Raw genomic sequence first — 16,862 nt, forward strand, 5'->3', positions numbered from 1 at the left:
CATTATCGACGTATCAATTTTTCTTGCCTTTTTTAGACCCACTAGAGTCAACGTAATATTCTGAAACTGATTCGATGATGAGTTCGATCCCGAACTGTTTGGTTTAGGTAGCCTCCCATTATTAATCCATTTTTTACAGTGTTGTGCTCTATGTCCCATCTTAGAGTAATTGTAGCATTTCTCTCCCTTCTTCTCTGGTTGTGGCATAAGTTCGTTTGGGACTAGAGCCTCTTGTCTAATTTCATCATCTTTATCTCCGAGTGCCCTCTCATATGCACTGGTTAGATTAGTTCTGTCTGGTTCTGTCGAAACTCCTTCCATCTTGAACCTGTTACGTACCTTACTGCAACAGTGAAATTGGAGAGTGTATGACAACAGTATACACATTTTTTATAATAAATTAATTTTAAGTCATAAAAAACCATAGTAACTAACTTTTACATTACATTTATTAAACCATCTTTAATGTAACAGCTTTAATAGCTTCTACACACATTTTTACTAGTGACTACATATTAACAACTACAATCATATTCTGTGCATTTATTTGAGGCTTCGCATCATCATAAAGGCCGAATACGCCGATTTTATTATCTAAAACCCTCGTTATGTTTCTCGTCGATTACGAATGTAGTAGTACTTACCCATGCCATAGTAGCTAGTTTTACAGTAGCCATATTTCCGGCGGTCAACGTGGCTTCCCTTTGGCTACGTTGGATTACGAGCACTAAGCCTTTTTGGAACCTAACATCCGTTCCTACGAAGTGCGAGTGGTACACCGCCGAACTCACCTGTACACCCTCGTGCAAAACGTACTCGGCCCAAAAGCACGTAAGTAACAGTTGCAAGAGTAACGTTACACACTGCGCAAGACTGAAGATGATGTCCAATGTGTTGTCCACCTAAAAATGAAATATTGGTTAATCCGCACAAACCAAAATCGTCGTCTGCTTGCCGCGGTTGCGTTGTATATCTCAAAGCACATGACTATCATAAGTGTTGAGAATTGGACGAGGTACATCAAACTGAACATCTCCTCCATGTCGTTCATTAATCTTAAAACGGCAGCGTGGTACTTCGCCGCTTTCTGCAGCGACGAGCGCAAATACTTCCACCTAATCAGAGGAGTGACGGTCTCGTAACCTTTACTGAAAGTCTCGAAGTTCAATGAGAGCGAATCGTGGATGTCGCTCTAAAAGGAAGGATGATCACTATCGTGTTCACGTTCATTTTTGAATATTGAAGATCAAAAATAAAAATAATCGGATTAGTTCAACATATCATGAGCTGTTATCAGAAAATACCGCAAAGTAACCAGAGTATGTGCAATATCGATTTTTTCAGAAATAGTGGTGTAAAGTCATTTGAATTATTGATTCATTTTAAGTATTAATTACAGTTTTTCGTATACGTTTATCCTCCCGTATCAGACGTTACATATTACTACCTTGAAATATTTTGTAAATCGCGATTCATTACTCCTCCTTTTGTTTGTTTGTGTGAAAGGGGAGAAAGAAAGAATCAGGACAAGGGGAACTACGCTAGAGAAGGAAATGGGATGAATTAGTAAACGAGGTGATGATTTACTTTGAACTCAAATACATAAAAGGTTTTTTCTACTCCTATGTCGTAAACATACCCAAAATGTCACCCTGTACTGCACGTCTAAATCGTTCATTATATCATACGGTTGCATAATGAAAATTAGAACTGTTACTTAATATATATATATTACGTAACAGGTTAAAGGTCAAACGCGAAATGTTAATTTAGTAGGTTGTCAGCCCTGCCTAATGAATGAAGTAACGTCAGATATTGTTGTTGTAGGTTATGTTTCACATTTTGTAAACTTCTTTGAACAGAATTACTCATAATTTGTTTAAACATTGCCATTTGTATGAGAATGGAGAATGGAGCCTGTACGTAATTTATTAGCCGTGCCCAATTATTTTTCATAATCGTAATGGGCTACTCAAGAATGGTTTGAAGCTGCGTTCAGTTAATTAAGCAAACTCTGTTGCTACTATTTTGTATTTTAGAAAACTACAATAAGTACTCGAAGAATTAATGGATGGTGCCAATTACGACTTGCATGGAACACGGAATAATGCACTTTAGAATACTGGGTAGTCCGATGCTTCCTTCCCGGGAAAACTCGTTAAAAGACGCAGCGTTTTGAAGGCCTTAGTATTATCGATAGTTAGGTACCTAATACATTGGCAACTACAACAATAGAAATCGTTCAAAACTGTAATGAAAAAGAGCACAAACACCACCTGAGCTAGTTAGGTAGTAATCTTCAACTTCAACACTTGTATCTTGTATCCTATTGGCTATTGCATCTATGGTGCTAAAATGAAACTCACATTGCAGTAAGGAATAGGGATGTCAAAACCCTGCAATACACTTCCAATCTAAGTAAAAAGTATTTATAAAATTCTTGCTCGCTGCGTGCATTCATGGAATATAAGTGAGGTTACGTTGTATTTTGTATTCCTTTGAAATAGACCATGACATTTGACACTTGACAGTTCTAATTTTTAGTTCGAAGTTCGAATATTTAGAACCAAATCAATCGTAATCTATCAATCTTTTATCAATTATATTCAAGTCGTAGAAAAAGTATAGTACATAATTCGAGTGCTAATGCCTATTACGCACTCGATTTTATTACAACACTCGCTCGCTGCGCTCGCTCGTGTCGCAAAATACTCGTGCGAAATAGGCTTCTTAGCACACTTATTATGCAATATACTATATCGTTTAACTGTACTGTTCAGAACAGTACCTATATTAAGATACAAGTGTATAATCAAGTCTTTAAAGCACGCGCAACGAGTTTAAGGGCACGACGCAAAGCGGAGTGCCTTTAACGTTGCAAGTGCTTTAAAGACCAATTATACACGTGTATCTTATAGTATTTTTTATTATACCTGCAGTATAATTTAAAAATAGGAAATACAATGAAGTCATATTGACGTTATACTCGAATACATGTCTTCGATTAAGTGGGCTGGGTGTTCGTAATTTCACGATTGCCATGGAAATGTCACTTGACGTTTGCTTATAAAAATCATCGTCTTTGTGAATTAAACGATTTCCGTTGAAAAAGATAATACACCGTCCATTAAATCGATTGTTGTAAAATCTAAACAAACGTTGGTAGGTGTAAAATCCAACTCCAGTAAAGCCTATTATAAAGAATATGAAAAGTTGTTTCCATGGATGAATAGGAAGTTACTTACGAATACAGTCTTAAATGCATCCATAATGCTGGCATATATGAAGGAAATGTCAAAGGTATTTAAATCTTCTATATTTTGGTGCATTCATTCAAAACTTCAAAGCAATGCTGCGATTAAAAAGTGGAACAGATTTGGAAGCATACCCTAAATTACGCGCGTTTGTGAAAGCTTCAACCAAAGGATAGGTACAAAAGCCAAAGAAATGTTCTGCATTTACAGAAAGCGACCTAAGAGGATTTTTTTATTTCATCCAGATGACAGTTTTAAAAGTCATACTTGAAGTATCGTTACTTAGCAACTTTAAAGCACGTGTGTTTTAAAGGCCCTTTTTCGCACGCATTTGAGTGTTTAAAACGGAGATTGTGATTCAGGTATAATAAAATAGTTATTTGTGTACCAAGGCCGTAAAAGTGATCTTTTTTGGCCGAAGCTGCTGTTTGCGGCCGAGGCGGTAGCCGAGGCCGCAATTCAGATGAGGCCTAACAAATCACTTTTGGCCAAGGTGCACACAACATTTTTTAGGCGATCATCAAAAAAGAATTCAAAAATTTGCTCATAAACATATTTTTTCTGAAAATCATAGTTATCTTAGACAATTAAAAACAAAGCATTTCCTGTCATATGTAATTATAATTAGCATCTTTGCGTGTGTTTTGTGCGTATCAAAATGGGTGATAGCGACAGTTCAGATACCCCAAATGAAATTTTGGAAGCTGCAAGCGTTGCGACCCTAAGTCATATACGTATGATATAAGAGGAGGCGTTTGAGAGTAAAAGTACAATCGCAACTTCCTCCGTTGCACAAGATTTTAATAATGTCAAATGCAATAGGTCCTTCGTAACTGTGGCTTCCAAGACCTTATAGTTAACATGCTGTACAATTATTAGAAACCTGATTACCTACTTTGATGGTAGGTACCTATAGGTAGCTACTTGTGTTCTCGGTTAATTGCTGGTGATTTCTTCGTATAATAATGTAAGCAATAACATCTTCCTCATGTTTTGGTTCTACACTTCAAAAAGGTCTGCAAGCAGCAAAGATTGAAACGTCAAACTATCATTTTAAATGTGAACATTGTGATTATGCAAAATAGTGTGAAACATTCCTACAAGTCCGAAAATGAAAAAAAACACACGTGGATGGCCCTATCCTTGATGGGGCTAGACCAGATAGACGCTTTGTATCAAACAGATTACTGTTTCTCACACATCAGTTTCAAATAAGTACAGTTTGACAGATGTGTACAATAAAGTAAAGTTTGACAGAAGCGTACAATAAAGTGAAACTGTATGGCCGCAAAAGCGACCACAAAATCAACGTTTTTGTGATGATAGCCTAAAAAATGCATTTTTGGAACACAGACACAATGCCTTACATTCGTACATAATCTCTTACCTTACACATCTCTCGGTATGCGTTATAAACTACTCGCTGGAAGTTGTTTTGCACCATCTTAAATTGAAAGGCAATGTGTACGAGAAGTCCTGTTGCAATTAAGTCAACGGATATGTAGTAGACGCTAACGTAAAACACCACGATCGTTTGGTACAAACTGATTATTTCGTAGTTTGGGCTGTAGCTTATGTTCAGCACGTTTAGTGATCCAAATGCTAGCGCTCCGTGGTAATTGTGATTCCGAATGTTAGTAACGATCATAAGTGCAATTCCAGTGAAGACGCAGAAATAAGCGAATCCAACGTACGCAACCGCCTGAAAGTGACAACTGTTATTTTGTAATCTGCAAATGTAATTTGTTAACTATTAATTAATACTAGTTGTCATCAATTAGGATCCTACACATTTGCAGAATAAATTGCGCTGTTCCGTGTTCGCATGCCTTTGTCACACAGAATTGGCGCCTGTCCTAACTAAATTATTGGAATTAAAACAGTGTATTTTAATTGTTATTTATTTTATTTATTGTATTTATTTTATTTATTTTATTTATTTTATTTATTTTATTTATTTTATTTATTTTATTTATTTTATTTATTTTATTTATTTTATTTATTTTATTTATTTTATTATTTTATTTATTTTATTTATTTTATTTTTTTATTTAATTTATTTATTTTATTTATTTTATTTATTTTATTTATTTTATTTATTTTATTTATTTTATTTATTTTATTTATTTTATTTATTTTATTTATTTTATTTATTTTTGGACATTTACAAATATTCATGCCCGAACCCGTATTCGAACCAGGGACCCTTAGTACCGCACTCGAGCGTCCACACCACTGCGCCACACCGGCCGGCATTTACACGGTACTTTTTTGCGTGGAGTTGGTCCATTTGCTCAAAGGTAAGTAAACATCGCTAACATTTTTACTTATAGTGCCGTGTGACAAATGACAATCTTATACGAACTAACAATAAAATGCAATATTTTTCTTTCCAAATGGTTTTCATTTACTTTCCATATGATTATTATTTTAAATTACCTAAAAAAAGCACTAAAATTACAAAATAATTTTTGGATTGGAAAAAAACGAATTAATCAATTATGGCTGTGCTTTTCATTACCAATATTGAATTAAAAAAATTCACAGATTTCGCAATCCTTGCAACCATCGGAGACATTGGAAATGATAACCGTATAACCTATAAAGTCATAAATAACCCTTCACACGGAATAATCTTGCTACACTCGCTCGCAAGCTCGCTCGTGTCGCAAACGTAAACTTCCTTAATAATAAGCGGCGTAACATGCTTGTAATACTATCACGGGCGATGTGCGAGAATTTTCAATTCGAATTAACAAAACCCCTGCGCACTGTTAAGTAAGTACCGTATCGACAGTATATTTGTTAAGATGGGAAAATGAAATTTTGTATGTAAGCACCTCGAATAGAAATAAAACTAATGCCGAATCAAGAAAATTATTTTACAAGCTATGCTGATCTAGTCGGATTTTTAGGAAGATATTTCAATAAATCCAGATATTCCATAAGTAAAAATATTAAAGAGAGTATAACCGGTGCACTTGGAAACCTCTATACTTTGAAGGTGTGCCAGACGACCTTCATAACTTTCCTCCGCATGAATTATTTTTCCAATTCCCAGATGCTGTTTACAGAGCCGTCTTTTCTTTAACCAATTGGGGCACTGGGCGCAAAAATGTATGGGGCGCCCCTTTGTTTGGAAGATACGGAATTAAGAAAAACGATCTCAATAAAATCAATAAATATGGATATCGACAAAAAAGTATATAACGTTCCTCTCGGTCTTTGTATACTTAATCCGATTATATTTTTAGCGCATTTTCCAAGGAAGGCTACTGCCAGCCACTTTCTCTGTCCGTCCGTCTGTCCGTCCGAGGCCTAGTCTATTCCCACAGTTTTCAAGATATTTAGTTCGTTCTTTTTGCATTCGGTAGCGTATAGCTCTGTCATCTCAACCAAGAAAAATCTTGATGAGTAATGTGCGCATGCGCAGACTGCGAAATATCAACTTTCTTATTTATTAATATATTCTGTTGAAATTTTAACCACAGATACTTCTAGTAAAGGCAAACATATCGCATATAGTAAAAATCAGATGTGCACATGCGCGGACTGCGCAGTGAACTTATTACTTAACTTATTTATGGAGATATTTGTTTGAAATTTTAATCAAATATGCTTTTAGTGACAGCAAACGTATCGCATATTGTGAACATCAGATTAATATAAGCATGTGCAATATCAACTGACTTATTTATCAAAATATTTTTTTGAAATTTTTATCGCAGGTGCTTCTGTTTAAAGCAAACATATCTCATATTGTAAACATTAGATGTGCGCATGCGCCGTTTATACGCACTCTGCGCAGTGTCAACTTTCTTATTAATGGAGATATGTCTTTGAATAACCACAAGTACCTCTAGTAAAGATAAACATAGCACACATAGCTATGGCTTTTGGAAAGTACTGATCAATGCCTGGAAAATGCGTTGAAATTACTCGCCCTACTTTTTTATTTGTTATATTAATGGGCAGTATCTTAAGCACACTTGCGTCTATGTAATGTCTCACAAAATGAAGCACCGTTTATGGGGCTGTACGGTGTATCTTGAAAGAAATTGTAGGAACTAGTTTGTTGTTTTTAAAGGAATACACTTTGTATTTACAAATATGAACAAAGAAAACCTACTATTACTAATTTATTTTAGTTACATTTGCAATTTGTTTGCCACATGGCCGGGATTTTCCGGGATTGTCCCGGAATTAGCTGCAATGACCCGGATCCCGGTTTTTCATACCTACCGGAAAAAATATCGCAACGTCTGGAATAAAAATTCAAAATTTACACTTGCCCAAACCCAATAATAATAATAGTAATAGCCACAAACCTGGATCGCGGGATCGTGGCGTTTAATAAGCTGGTTTTGTTCCAAAAAAAACCTGGTTTTGTTAAATTTGAATGATACATTCTGGTTTTTTTATTAAAATATTTTTACTGTTGCCGTTATTGTGTGCGTTAAAAAAATATAGTGGAATTACATTTTAAAAAATTAAATATAGAGGTAATATCAATTAAAAAAACTAGCAACAAAAAACAACAATTTTTTGTCAAAATTAGAAAGTTACCAAGGAGGTATCTATCCAATACATTTTTGAACATGGTATATTTTTACCCGGTCATAATTTTGGTTTACTATAGGATGGTATCCCGAAATTCAACGCGATCAATGTGGCAACCCTATATGACACTCGATCTAATTAAAATTATCGACGAAGGAACTCTTTCTTCTCCAAACCGACTTTCTTCCTCGCGAATTATCAAAATGGAGAGTTGGGGGAAGGAGGGGCTAGTCCTTCATGGTACATGGCAGAAATATATCTATTGCTGAGGTCAAAACGTTAAGAACGAATATTTGGCAATAATTTATTGACCATAGGTGTTAGTTTCGTGAAGTAATTAGTTCTCAAAGAGACATGCAATTTTCACGGGTGCGTTTTAGGAGAAAAAATAGTTCGTTAGTGCTCGTTTGAGCACAATTAAATTGTTGGACCAAAACGACGGAGACCGAAATGAGCGCCGGGACCGAATCGGTCTGACACGAAACAGCTTCATGTCCATTTGGTTGATTGAGTTTAAAAAAAATTGTCATTGTTAGGTATTCCTTTTTCAGCAACACTCATCGTATGAATTAACCGCACATCTCTATAATCATAACAAGTATGTATTATACTGTGGTATAATTATTCGTCATAGATCATAGATAAAACCACCTTTTATTTATGATTCCCCTTTGAATGTATTAATCGCAACCCAATAAAATTTTATGATGAAGAAAAGGAAATAAACTAAATCAATATAGACAACGAGCGACAAGGTCTCTTCCGGTTTACCAGTATTGACCAAAAATTAATCACTTAGTCGCTTGACTACTGTCTACCTATTACCACAGATTTAAACACTAATTTGTGCTATTACTGAAAACAGAACTGGAAAATTCGAAGTCGTTCAGGAGTTATCATGTAGGTACACAGACGGACTGACAGACTGACAAAAATCATGAATTCGCTTAGGAGCTCTTTTAATAATGAAGAACTCTCTATATATATTATTGCCATAAACGTGCTATACAGTATATTAAAATGAGTGGAAATGGAGTTTATATTCTAATCTATAAAAATAAATGTTAGGTAAATGATAACTGTAGCATGCACCTGGCGTGGTATTACAGTAAACCAGTGTAATATAGATATTACCCTGTTGAAGTTAAACACATTTCATATGGCTAACTGTACTGGGTTCAGCGACATCTACTGAAGGGAAGATTCAATTACACTTGGTAGCACCGAATGTTGTATTATGGGCGCACACCAATTTACAAATATTCCGACTCGTGAGACATCTAGCAATCACAAATATGAACTAACCAAAATTCAAACGCGTTGTTTTACTATTGTGTTGTGTTATATTATGATAGTATAGTATCATTGAATTTATAACTATCAGAAGCGCAGATCCCATATAACAGTTTGTGACCATGTGCCAACTGGCCGCCGCTAGGAGCAGTTCGATCGTTTGAAAGTCCGTGGGCGATCGAAAGTGGAGCGTTACATTGACATTAGATGGCAGCATTACAAACCATTTATTTTGACCATTCGAATATTTTCCTTTTTAATCGTCAGATGTCAGGAACTCCGGATGTTTTTTGTGTTATCATTGGAATGGTTTTATAAATAGGATTGGAATGTTCTAAAAATAGATCCCTTAAGAAGCATTGCGTAAATTTGTAATGTAAATAATAATACATTTAGACGAACGAAGCTTGCAGTCCTTGTCCTTGAAGGAATGCAATTTCATACATTCTATTCACAGGCAGTAAAATAGGCAGGTTCCACATTTTTACTGAAAGCGGGAGATTTTGTTATTAAAAAACGATCAAAAAAAATTTTAAGGCAAAATATTGTCCGTTGCAAGCAGGCAGCTACATCATTTCCACATTCACATTTGATAACTAAATTTCGCGAATCAGCTTTTTTTATAACCATGCAGCATTGTGCACAAATAAATCGGTCCCAGTTTACGTGAATTCGTATACCTACTAGAGCTGAGCGATAAATGAAATTGTTATCGATTTATCGATAAGTCTGTTCAGTCTGATAATTATCGATTAATCATTAATTGATAACTATCGATAATTATCGATAACTTTAATCACTTATCGTTAACTTTCGATAATAATCGACAATTATCGATAAATCGTAAGGCTAATTTTCGATAATGATCGATAACGTTTGATAATTATCGATAACTTTTTATAATTATCGATAACTTTTGAAAATAATTAATAATGATTGTTAGCTGCTGATAATAATCGATTATTATTGCCACGAAAATTGTCTATCTCTGATATTTATCGATTAATAAATAAGTAGCGGAAATTATCAAGAGAAAACTATCGATACTTTTTCATAAATCTCATCGATATATATTCTCAATCGATATATTACATCATCCATGCGTACACTCGCTAACATTTTTGTTTTTTTTGGTATTGATATTGCGAGAGATAATTTAAATAAAACAGGATCTTTTGATGCTCAAGTTGTCTGAAATCAAAGGTGATCAAGTGGACGATAATCCTAAAAAATGAGTACAGCAGTAGGTTGTGAATTGTGATCATATGGCAACTCAACAATGCTCTTACATCGCTTTTGTTGGAAGTAAACTGGTATACCTAAACATTGAAAAGTTTATGTCGTTAAAAATTCTCTCGATAATTATCTATCTTAATAGTTTATAGTTGTGAGATTAATCGATAGATTATCGGTAATTATAGGTTTATCGACCAATCCTTTAACATTTTCGATAAATTACACTGGTCTACAGCATTTTTGCGCATGGGACATATATACCTTATTTTTATTGCTTCTATAGCCACAAATAAGAATTAGAACAAAAAATGGTTATGTATTTGTTTTTGTGTGAAAAAAATGCAAAAAACCAAAAAATAAAAATACCTATAGAATCCTACTTACATAGGCATGATTTATTAAATGGTAACGTTTCTACATTTATAATTTGTTTATCTTAGAGTCTAAATGTTTAAAAATGGAACAGTTTTGCTGTTTTTGTCATGTTCAACTGAATCTGATCTTCCATCATGCTTCCAACTTCCTGGCCTTGGGAAGGTGCCTAAGTTCCATTGTCTCGAGAAAGTGTTGTCCTTATTCCGAATAAGCTCCCATATTATCCTTAAATTGATCTAAATGAGAATGTAACCTGTGCATCTTTATTCTTTAGAGACATTCTATACCCCATGATACAAAACCAAATCCTGTCAGCTCGTCATAATTTTCAGCTCTATGGTTTCCCAGGAAACACTGAACGGGAAACCATGGACTATTGCCTTAAAACTGTTCCAGGATTTTTTTTCCTCTTTGCTAAGTAACCGCGGAAAAATATCACCCTCCATTTTTCTTTTTTTTTAAGGGAAAACAAAGATTCCAGCTTTAATTTTCGCCCCTGAAAGCTTTCAATCAAATCGCTGTAACTTTTGTAAAAGCAAATATTTTCGATGTCTTAATCGCACTTTTTATTTATTTTTGCTTATTATAGTCAGAATATATATTGTGTAAATCCCATGCGCAAAAAATTCTTTTTTTGTTGACCGGTCGACCATTTTTTTTAAATTTATCGATTGACTATCTATTAATCGATAATTATCGATAAGTTATCGATTAACCATTGAGAACAAATTTCAAACGTCAGAATTTAAAAGAAAAGAGGTTAACGACCTTTTTATTTTGTATCAAAATTGCCAGGTGTGACGTGTGATCCTAGATCAGGGGTCGGCAACCTGCGGCTCTTTTGATACCTATAAAGTTGCGGCTCTCCGTATTTATCTAAAGAAATTAGTTCATTTGTTCGAAATTCGCCTTTTTAATTAATCTTATTTTGTATCAAAAGTATACTTGCAGCAAATAATTATCTAATTTTTGACACTTGTTTACTTTCTGGTATTCTTTTGTTTTTTTTATTATAGCCAGCCTACTCCGATGTATAAACACGTAATTAATTAATGAGTAGGTACTTTTGTGAAAAATATTGAATAACCTAAACACTGCGGAGTTTAAGCACAGGGCACCCCTTATAAACATTTAAGAGAAGACAAAAGCGAATAGCGAAATAAAATAGTGGTAGTTCCATTTGAAAAAGAATAGTTATAGCACTTTGAACAAACGGCATTGAAACAACCAAATATTCAGGATGTTCTATTTAAAAAGATCAGTTATTAATTGACATCGTAAAAATGGAACACCCTGTACATTTAAAAATAATTTCTGTAGATCCGCAACCACCAATATTTTTACCAGGTATCTATCAGCTATGTAGGAAAAACCGTCGGACTGTTGCAGGACCCTGTATATAGCCAAAAACTATAATATTGAATCAAAAATTATTTGTGGCTCTTTAAGAACTGGGAAATTTTGTAAATTGTAATTTTTGGCTCTTCCGTTTCAATAGGTTGCCGACCCCTGTCTTAGGTAGTTTAACCGGTGGCAACGGTTTAACCGACACACACAAAAATTAAGAATAGATAGGTAGTAAGGTAGGTACATTTAATTTCTGTTACAGTGATCAAGGATGCCTGCGTATTTTTTGCTTTCCTGTTCAAATGTAATTCAATCTTCCTTAAGGAATGTTAAGTAAGGTCACGATTCATGAAAGGAAGAATGTTTATCTTACGTCATTCAACATCCTGTGTGCCACATAAATGCCTTATAAGTACGTTTCTTGGGTATCTAGAATTCTGTATACAACAATTACAAATCGAGATAGTGGGTTCATTACAGATTCCTGTATAATAATTAACAAAGGTAAAAAACTGACATTATTATTCATCTTTCTCAATGGTAGAGACATCTACGTCTTGTAATTTAAACTATTGAAAACAGTCACATATCCTGCCATTTAACCTGTGCTTCTGATAGTTATAAATTCAATGCTAATACTTACTTGAATATTGGTGATTTTCACACAGAAACTAGTCAGTTCGTACTCCTTTTCGCCACCACGTTCCAAATCTGGCAAGAATGGGCGATGCTGAATCTTCATTAAAATGTTTTTTACCTTATGGCGAACTCTGTAGAACCCCAGTCCTTTAGAGAGAGCTGCAAGTAATCGTGTGTTAGATTCATTTTGAAATTCGTCTCACAAATATCGGGCGATAAAAAATGAGTGGCGGTCGAGTCGCCTTTGAAAGTGAAGTGCGGTTTCCTATGTAAACAAAAATTCCAAAAGTGACTCGACCGTAACTCATTTTTGATCGTATAGTATGTAAAATGACTAAACCAACAGCACTACTACTTGGGTATTGCCAGCGTAAACCCACTCACCTAGGCAGACGAACAGACTACTTTTGAAGTCGGTACGTTTATTTTAACCCTTTTTTTTTGGTGAAGTGACCAAAAATATACATGGATTACTTCTTGTGCATTGATCAATAGAGCTTGGCTTTTTTTCCAAGCAAATTGATGCATAAGTAACGACTTTGACATCTTTTGGGTAAAAATATTTTGCTCTCATTTCATACACATGGATCACTTCTTGAACACCGAGCAATAAGGATTAATCCCAAGAAAATTGATGCATATTAAAACATGCAGCTTTGATATAAATCATCCTGTATAACAATTGCAATTTCGTTGAAAATATTTTTAGATTGTAGGGTAAAAAACATTATTCAGGTTACTCTGTAATTGAGCGCAAGCCTGTTGAGGGCCTCGAACAAGAGAAATAATAAATCAATAAATAGTAAGTAAATAAATAAATAAATAAATAAGTAAATAAATAAATAAATAAATAAATAAATAAATAAATAAATAAATAAATAAATAAATAAATAATTAAATAAATAAATAAATATATAAATAAAGAAATAAATACAGCCCATCCTGTACTTTGAATAAATTACGTTAAAGGTAACGACAACAATGAAATTAGGTCGCCAAACAAATAACGAAGAATAGACGTTAGATTTTTGATTTGCAATAGTGTGCAAGTCTGATACTTAGCTTACAATTAGTGCAGACAGAGTGCAAGTCACAAATTTCGAACGGCTACCTACCAAAAAAAACTCCAACGGGGTAGATGGCAATTGAAACTGCATCGTGGAAATCGTACTTGAACAGCTCTATGAAACCAAAAATCACGTATGACAAATTGAAAACCATCAGCATAAACCGGGAATAAAATTCGTAGGCGTAACTCTCCCTCTCGATCGAAATTCCAAAAACTCTTAAATACCTCACCTCCTTTGCGAAATAGAGTAGCGGATATTGCATCGTCTTAACATTTTCCATGACGACAAACTCCACAGTCCAACTGTTGGAAAAGGTCGCTAGGTCTGCGTCATCTGCGTGTAAGTATAACATGGCGCTATAGATTTTATCGCCAACCAATACGATTATATTAAATTAAAATAGAAGTAATATCTTCAGAAGGTTATTATTATATGTAATTGAATCTTAGATGATGGGTTATCGTTATTCTAAATTAGGGTTTCCAACTTTTCATTTAAAACTTTCTAGAGAAAAACTTCAAGTAATTATAGTCCTAAGTTAAAGTAAAATGTCTGGAAAAATTTTCCATGTACAGGGTGATCAAAATTGGACATCTCATGGAAACACCCTTTACTTTAAGAGATAGAAAAAACGGCCTAGGTGTCTAGATTTAAAGAGAATGTCACTGGAATAAACAGAATTCGGTTTTCCCTAATAGTTTGGTCGCTAAAGGGTGTTTCTCGAATTTAGTCCATAACTTTCATATTGATAAAAATAACTTTTTTATGTAGAATCCATGGCGGTACACAGTTTTTATACGGAGTGTTTGGTTTTTCTTATACGACCCTAAATTTCATTTTTCCATATGGACTACCCTATATATTTCGGAGTTTATGAAAGAGCGTAGAATGTCCCAATTTTTGATGTCACTTGTTACACTTATATTAAGTATTATTTGCAATATTGCATTTTATACATAAAAATACTTTTACTGCAGACATCTAGGTTTCCATGGCCGTCAAAAGATGGCAGGATTGTTTAAAATGACATTTCTTAGTTATTTGGAAATTTTTATTAATTCCAAATATTTATAATTTCAAATAAGATACAAAAACTACAAAAGTTAAAACTGATGCCGATAAAACAAATAAGTCATGTAGGTAATATATAAACAATAATGCAGATAACCAACCAGTTCAGTAGCTTTTTTACTTGGTAGACCGGATATTAACGTACGTACGTGACTAGACATTATTTTCTATAAATTTTTTTACGTTAATCCCCCAATTCATTTCACCGAAAAAGAGTCCGACCGGCCCTCTAGCAACATGGAGTAGGTTTCTGCAGCAGTATGACTTCGAGGTCAAGTACTGAAAAGGTGATCCTCTCCAGGCCGACCTAGAGAATCCCGAATTTAAAAAATTCAATCCCGTCAATTAAGTAAATTCAATTAACAGTAACTAAATACATCTGTTGCAGTAAATACCATCCGATTAAGTCGCGAGGGGTCTCAAAAGAAGCGCTCTTAACCAATTACAGGTTTTTAGGGCACCCGCGGGCCGCACAGATAATTAAAGAAATTTTAATTTTTGGATGTAGATTACCGAATACGCTGTGTCGGCTGAAAAAGTCTTTCCCTCCATGGTATAGCCGAATTTTATAAAAGATAAAGCCGTTTTTTAGAGGGGATCTTTTTGCTTTTGGCGTTTAATCGAATAGTAAGTTTGTCTTTTTGCCTTTTGCATCTTCACAAGTTACGTTTCGTAAGTACCGTAATTTTGAGCCTACTGAGTTTATTATCAAAAGTTGAAGGTTTTTGAGGAGCTAAAATGAAATAAGATTTTTTAATATGACGTTTTGTAACTTTGCACCTACAAAAAAACACCCTGTAACTTGTAAGCTAATTTTTTAATGTTTCATAGTAGATGTATTTATTTGACTTTTACTTTACCCAGGATAAAAGATATAGGGCTTGCAATCAAAATGTACCTAAGTCATGACAATAACCTAACGCTTGCCAAATTTTTCTTAGAATTCGAATTATCTTAAAAACTATACTAGTTTTCCGAATATTAACCATATAATAATAAAAAGTCGTACAATTATTCCGTGCAATCATCGACCATCCTGTACAATAAATTATACTTGCCGAAAGATAATTCACAATAATGTTATATTTTTGATAGTACTTATGTGCTCATATTTTGAACTACGTGTCAGTTGCATAACCTAACTAACTGGATATGTAGATAGTTCTGTAATTAGGTACCTACTCGGGGAAAAGTAAACCGTTTACGACTTCTAGTGTTTAGCTTCTAAGCGTTTATAACTGGAAGATCCATTAAATTTTATGGAATAGTATTTTCTACAGCTCATGAATTTACCCGGCCTCAGAATTGCCCCCCTCTAGGCTACGTTTGATATAGTTATAACATATATTAACATAAATAACATGAAAATATCTACAACGTATAGTCCTTAAAAATATATTCCTATTAGCGATACCTTACCTGGCAGTTTTATGGACCATAGTTTTTCACTTTATCTCATTTTCTTATCGCCCGACATCCACTAAAACGTCACACTTATATTAAAAAATATTTTATTTATTTATACAACGTTAAAAAATATCTACGCCTTCCAAAACATGCTGAAAAATCTTATTTATCTCGCATAGCATATGTATAACAAATTAGACATATCGTCGTATAAACGCTTCAGATATATTAAATATGTATTGATATCATTAAAAAAAATACTATAAACAAGTTTATTTAATAGCTGTTAGAGTTTTATTTCCGAAGAAATTGATTACATAGAACGTAATCATCTACCATTTACCAAACTACTTTTTTTTTCTACACAAAAATTCTTACGCACACGTGTGCAATGTTAGCACCAATAACATGTTTTTCAATTAATCAGTTTAATAATTAATTTTTTTACGAGCGCAATCAAATAAAATAAACTAAACTTGAGTTATCAATCTAAACTTAATTTATTGCTCCGCAGGGTGCACGGTAATCGTATCGCCTTTGATTTTTACTAACCTGTAAACAGTTTCAGCTATGTTATTAAACGTGTTCATAATGTGAAGAATATTATGCG

At 34.0% G+C, this 16,862-nt stretch overlaps 1 protein-coding gene across 2 annotated transcripts; it reads right to left on the reverse strand.

Annotated features, from left to right (window-relative positions):
* Positions 1-462: 462 nt before the first annotated feature.
* On the reverse strand, positions 463-16,482 carry LOC116178810 (odorant receptor 4-like). Of its 2 annotated transcripts, XM_031498429.1 has the most exons (8): positions 16,374-16,482; positions 16,265-16,325; positions 12,823-12,863; positions 12,709-12,776; positions 4,642-4,956; positions 956-1,192; positions 645-902; positions 463-594 (listed from the first exon to the last, which is right to left on the reverse strand). In XM_031498429.1, exons 5-8 carry the CDS (start codon positions 4,900-4,902, stop codon positions 544-546), a joined length of 807 nt encoding a protein of 268 aa, XP_031354289.1. In that variant the 5' UTR covers positions 4,903-4,956; positions 12,709-12,776; positions 12,823-12,863; positions 16,265-16,325; positions 16,374-16,482; the 3' UTR covers positions 463-543. The 2 variants fall into 2 exon arrangements, with proteins under 2 accessions (XP_031354289.1, XP_031354288.1); XM_031498428.1 differs by having other exon boundaries at positions 12,709-12,863.
* Positions 16,483-16,862: the final 380 nt, after the last annotated feature.

Source organism: Photinus pyralis, unplaced genomic scaffold (assembly GCF_008802855.1).
Source record: "Photinus pyralis isolate 1611_PpyrPB1 unplaced genomic scaffold, Ppyr1.3 Ppyr1.4_LG8, whole genome shotgun sequence".
In the NCBI taxonomy this organism is placed as follows: domain Eukaryota; kingdom Metazoa; phylum Arthropoda; class Insecta; order Coleoptera; family Lampyridae; genus Photinus; species Photinus pyralis.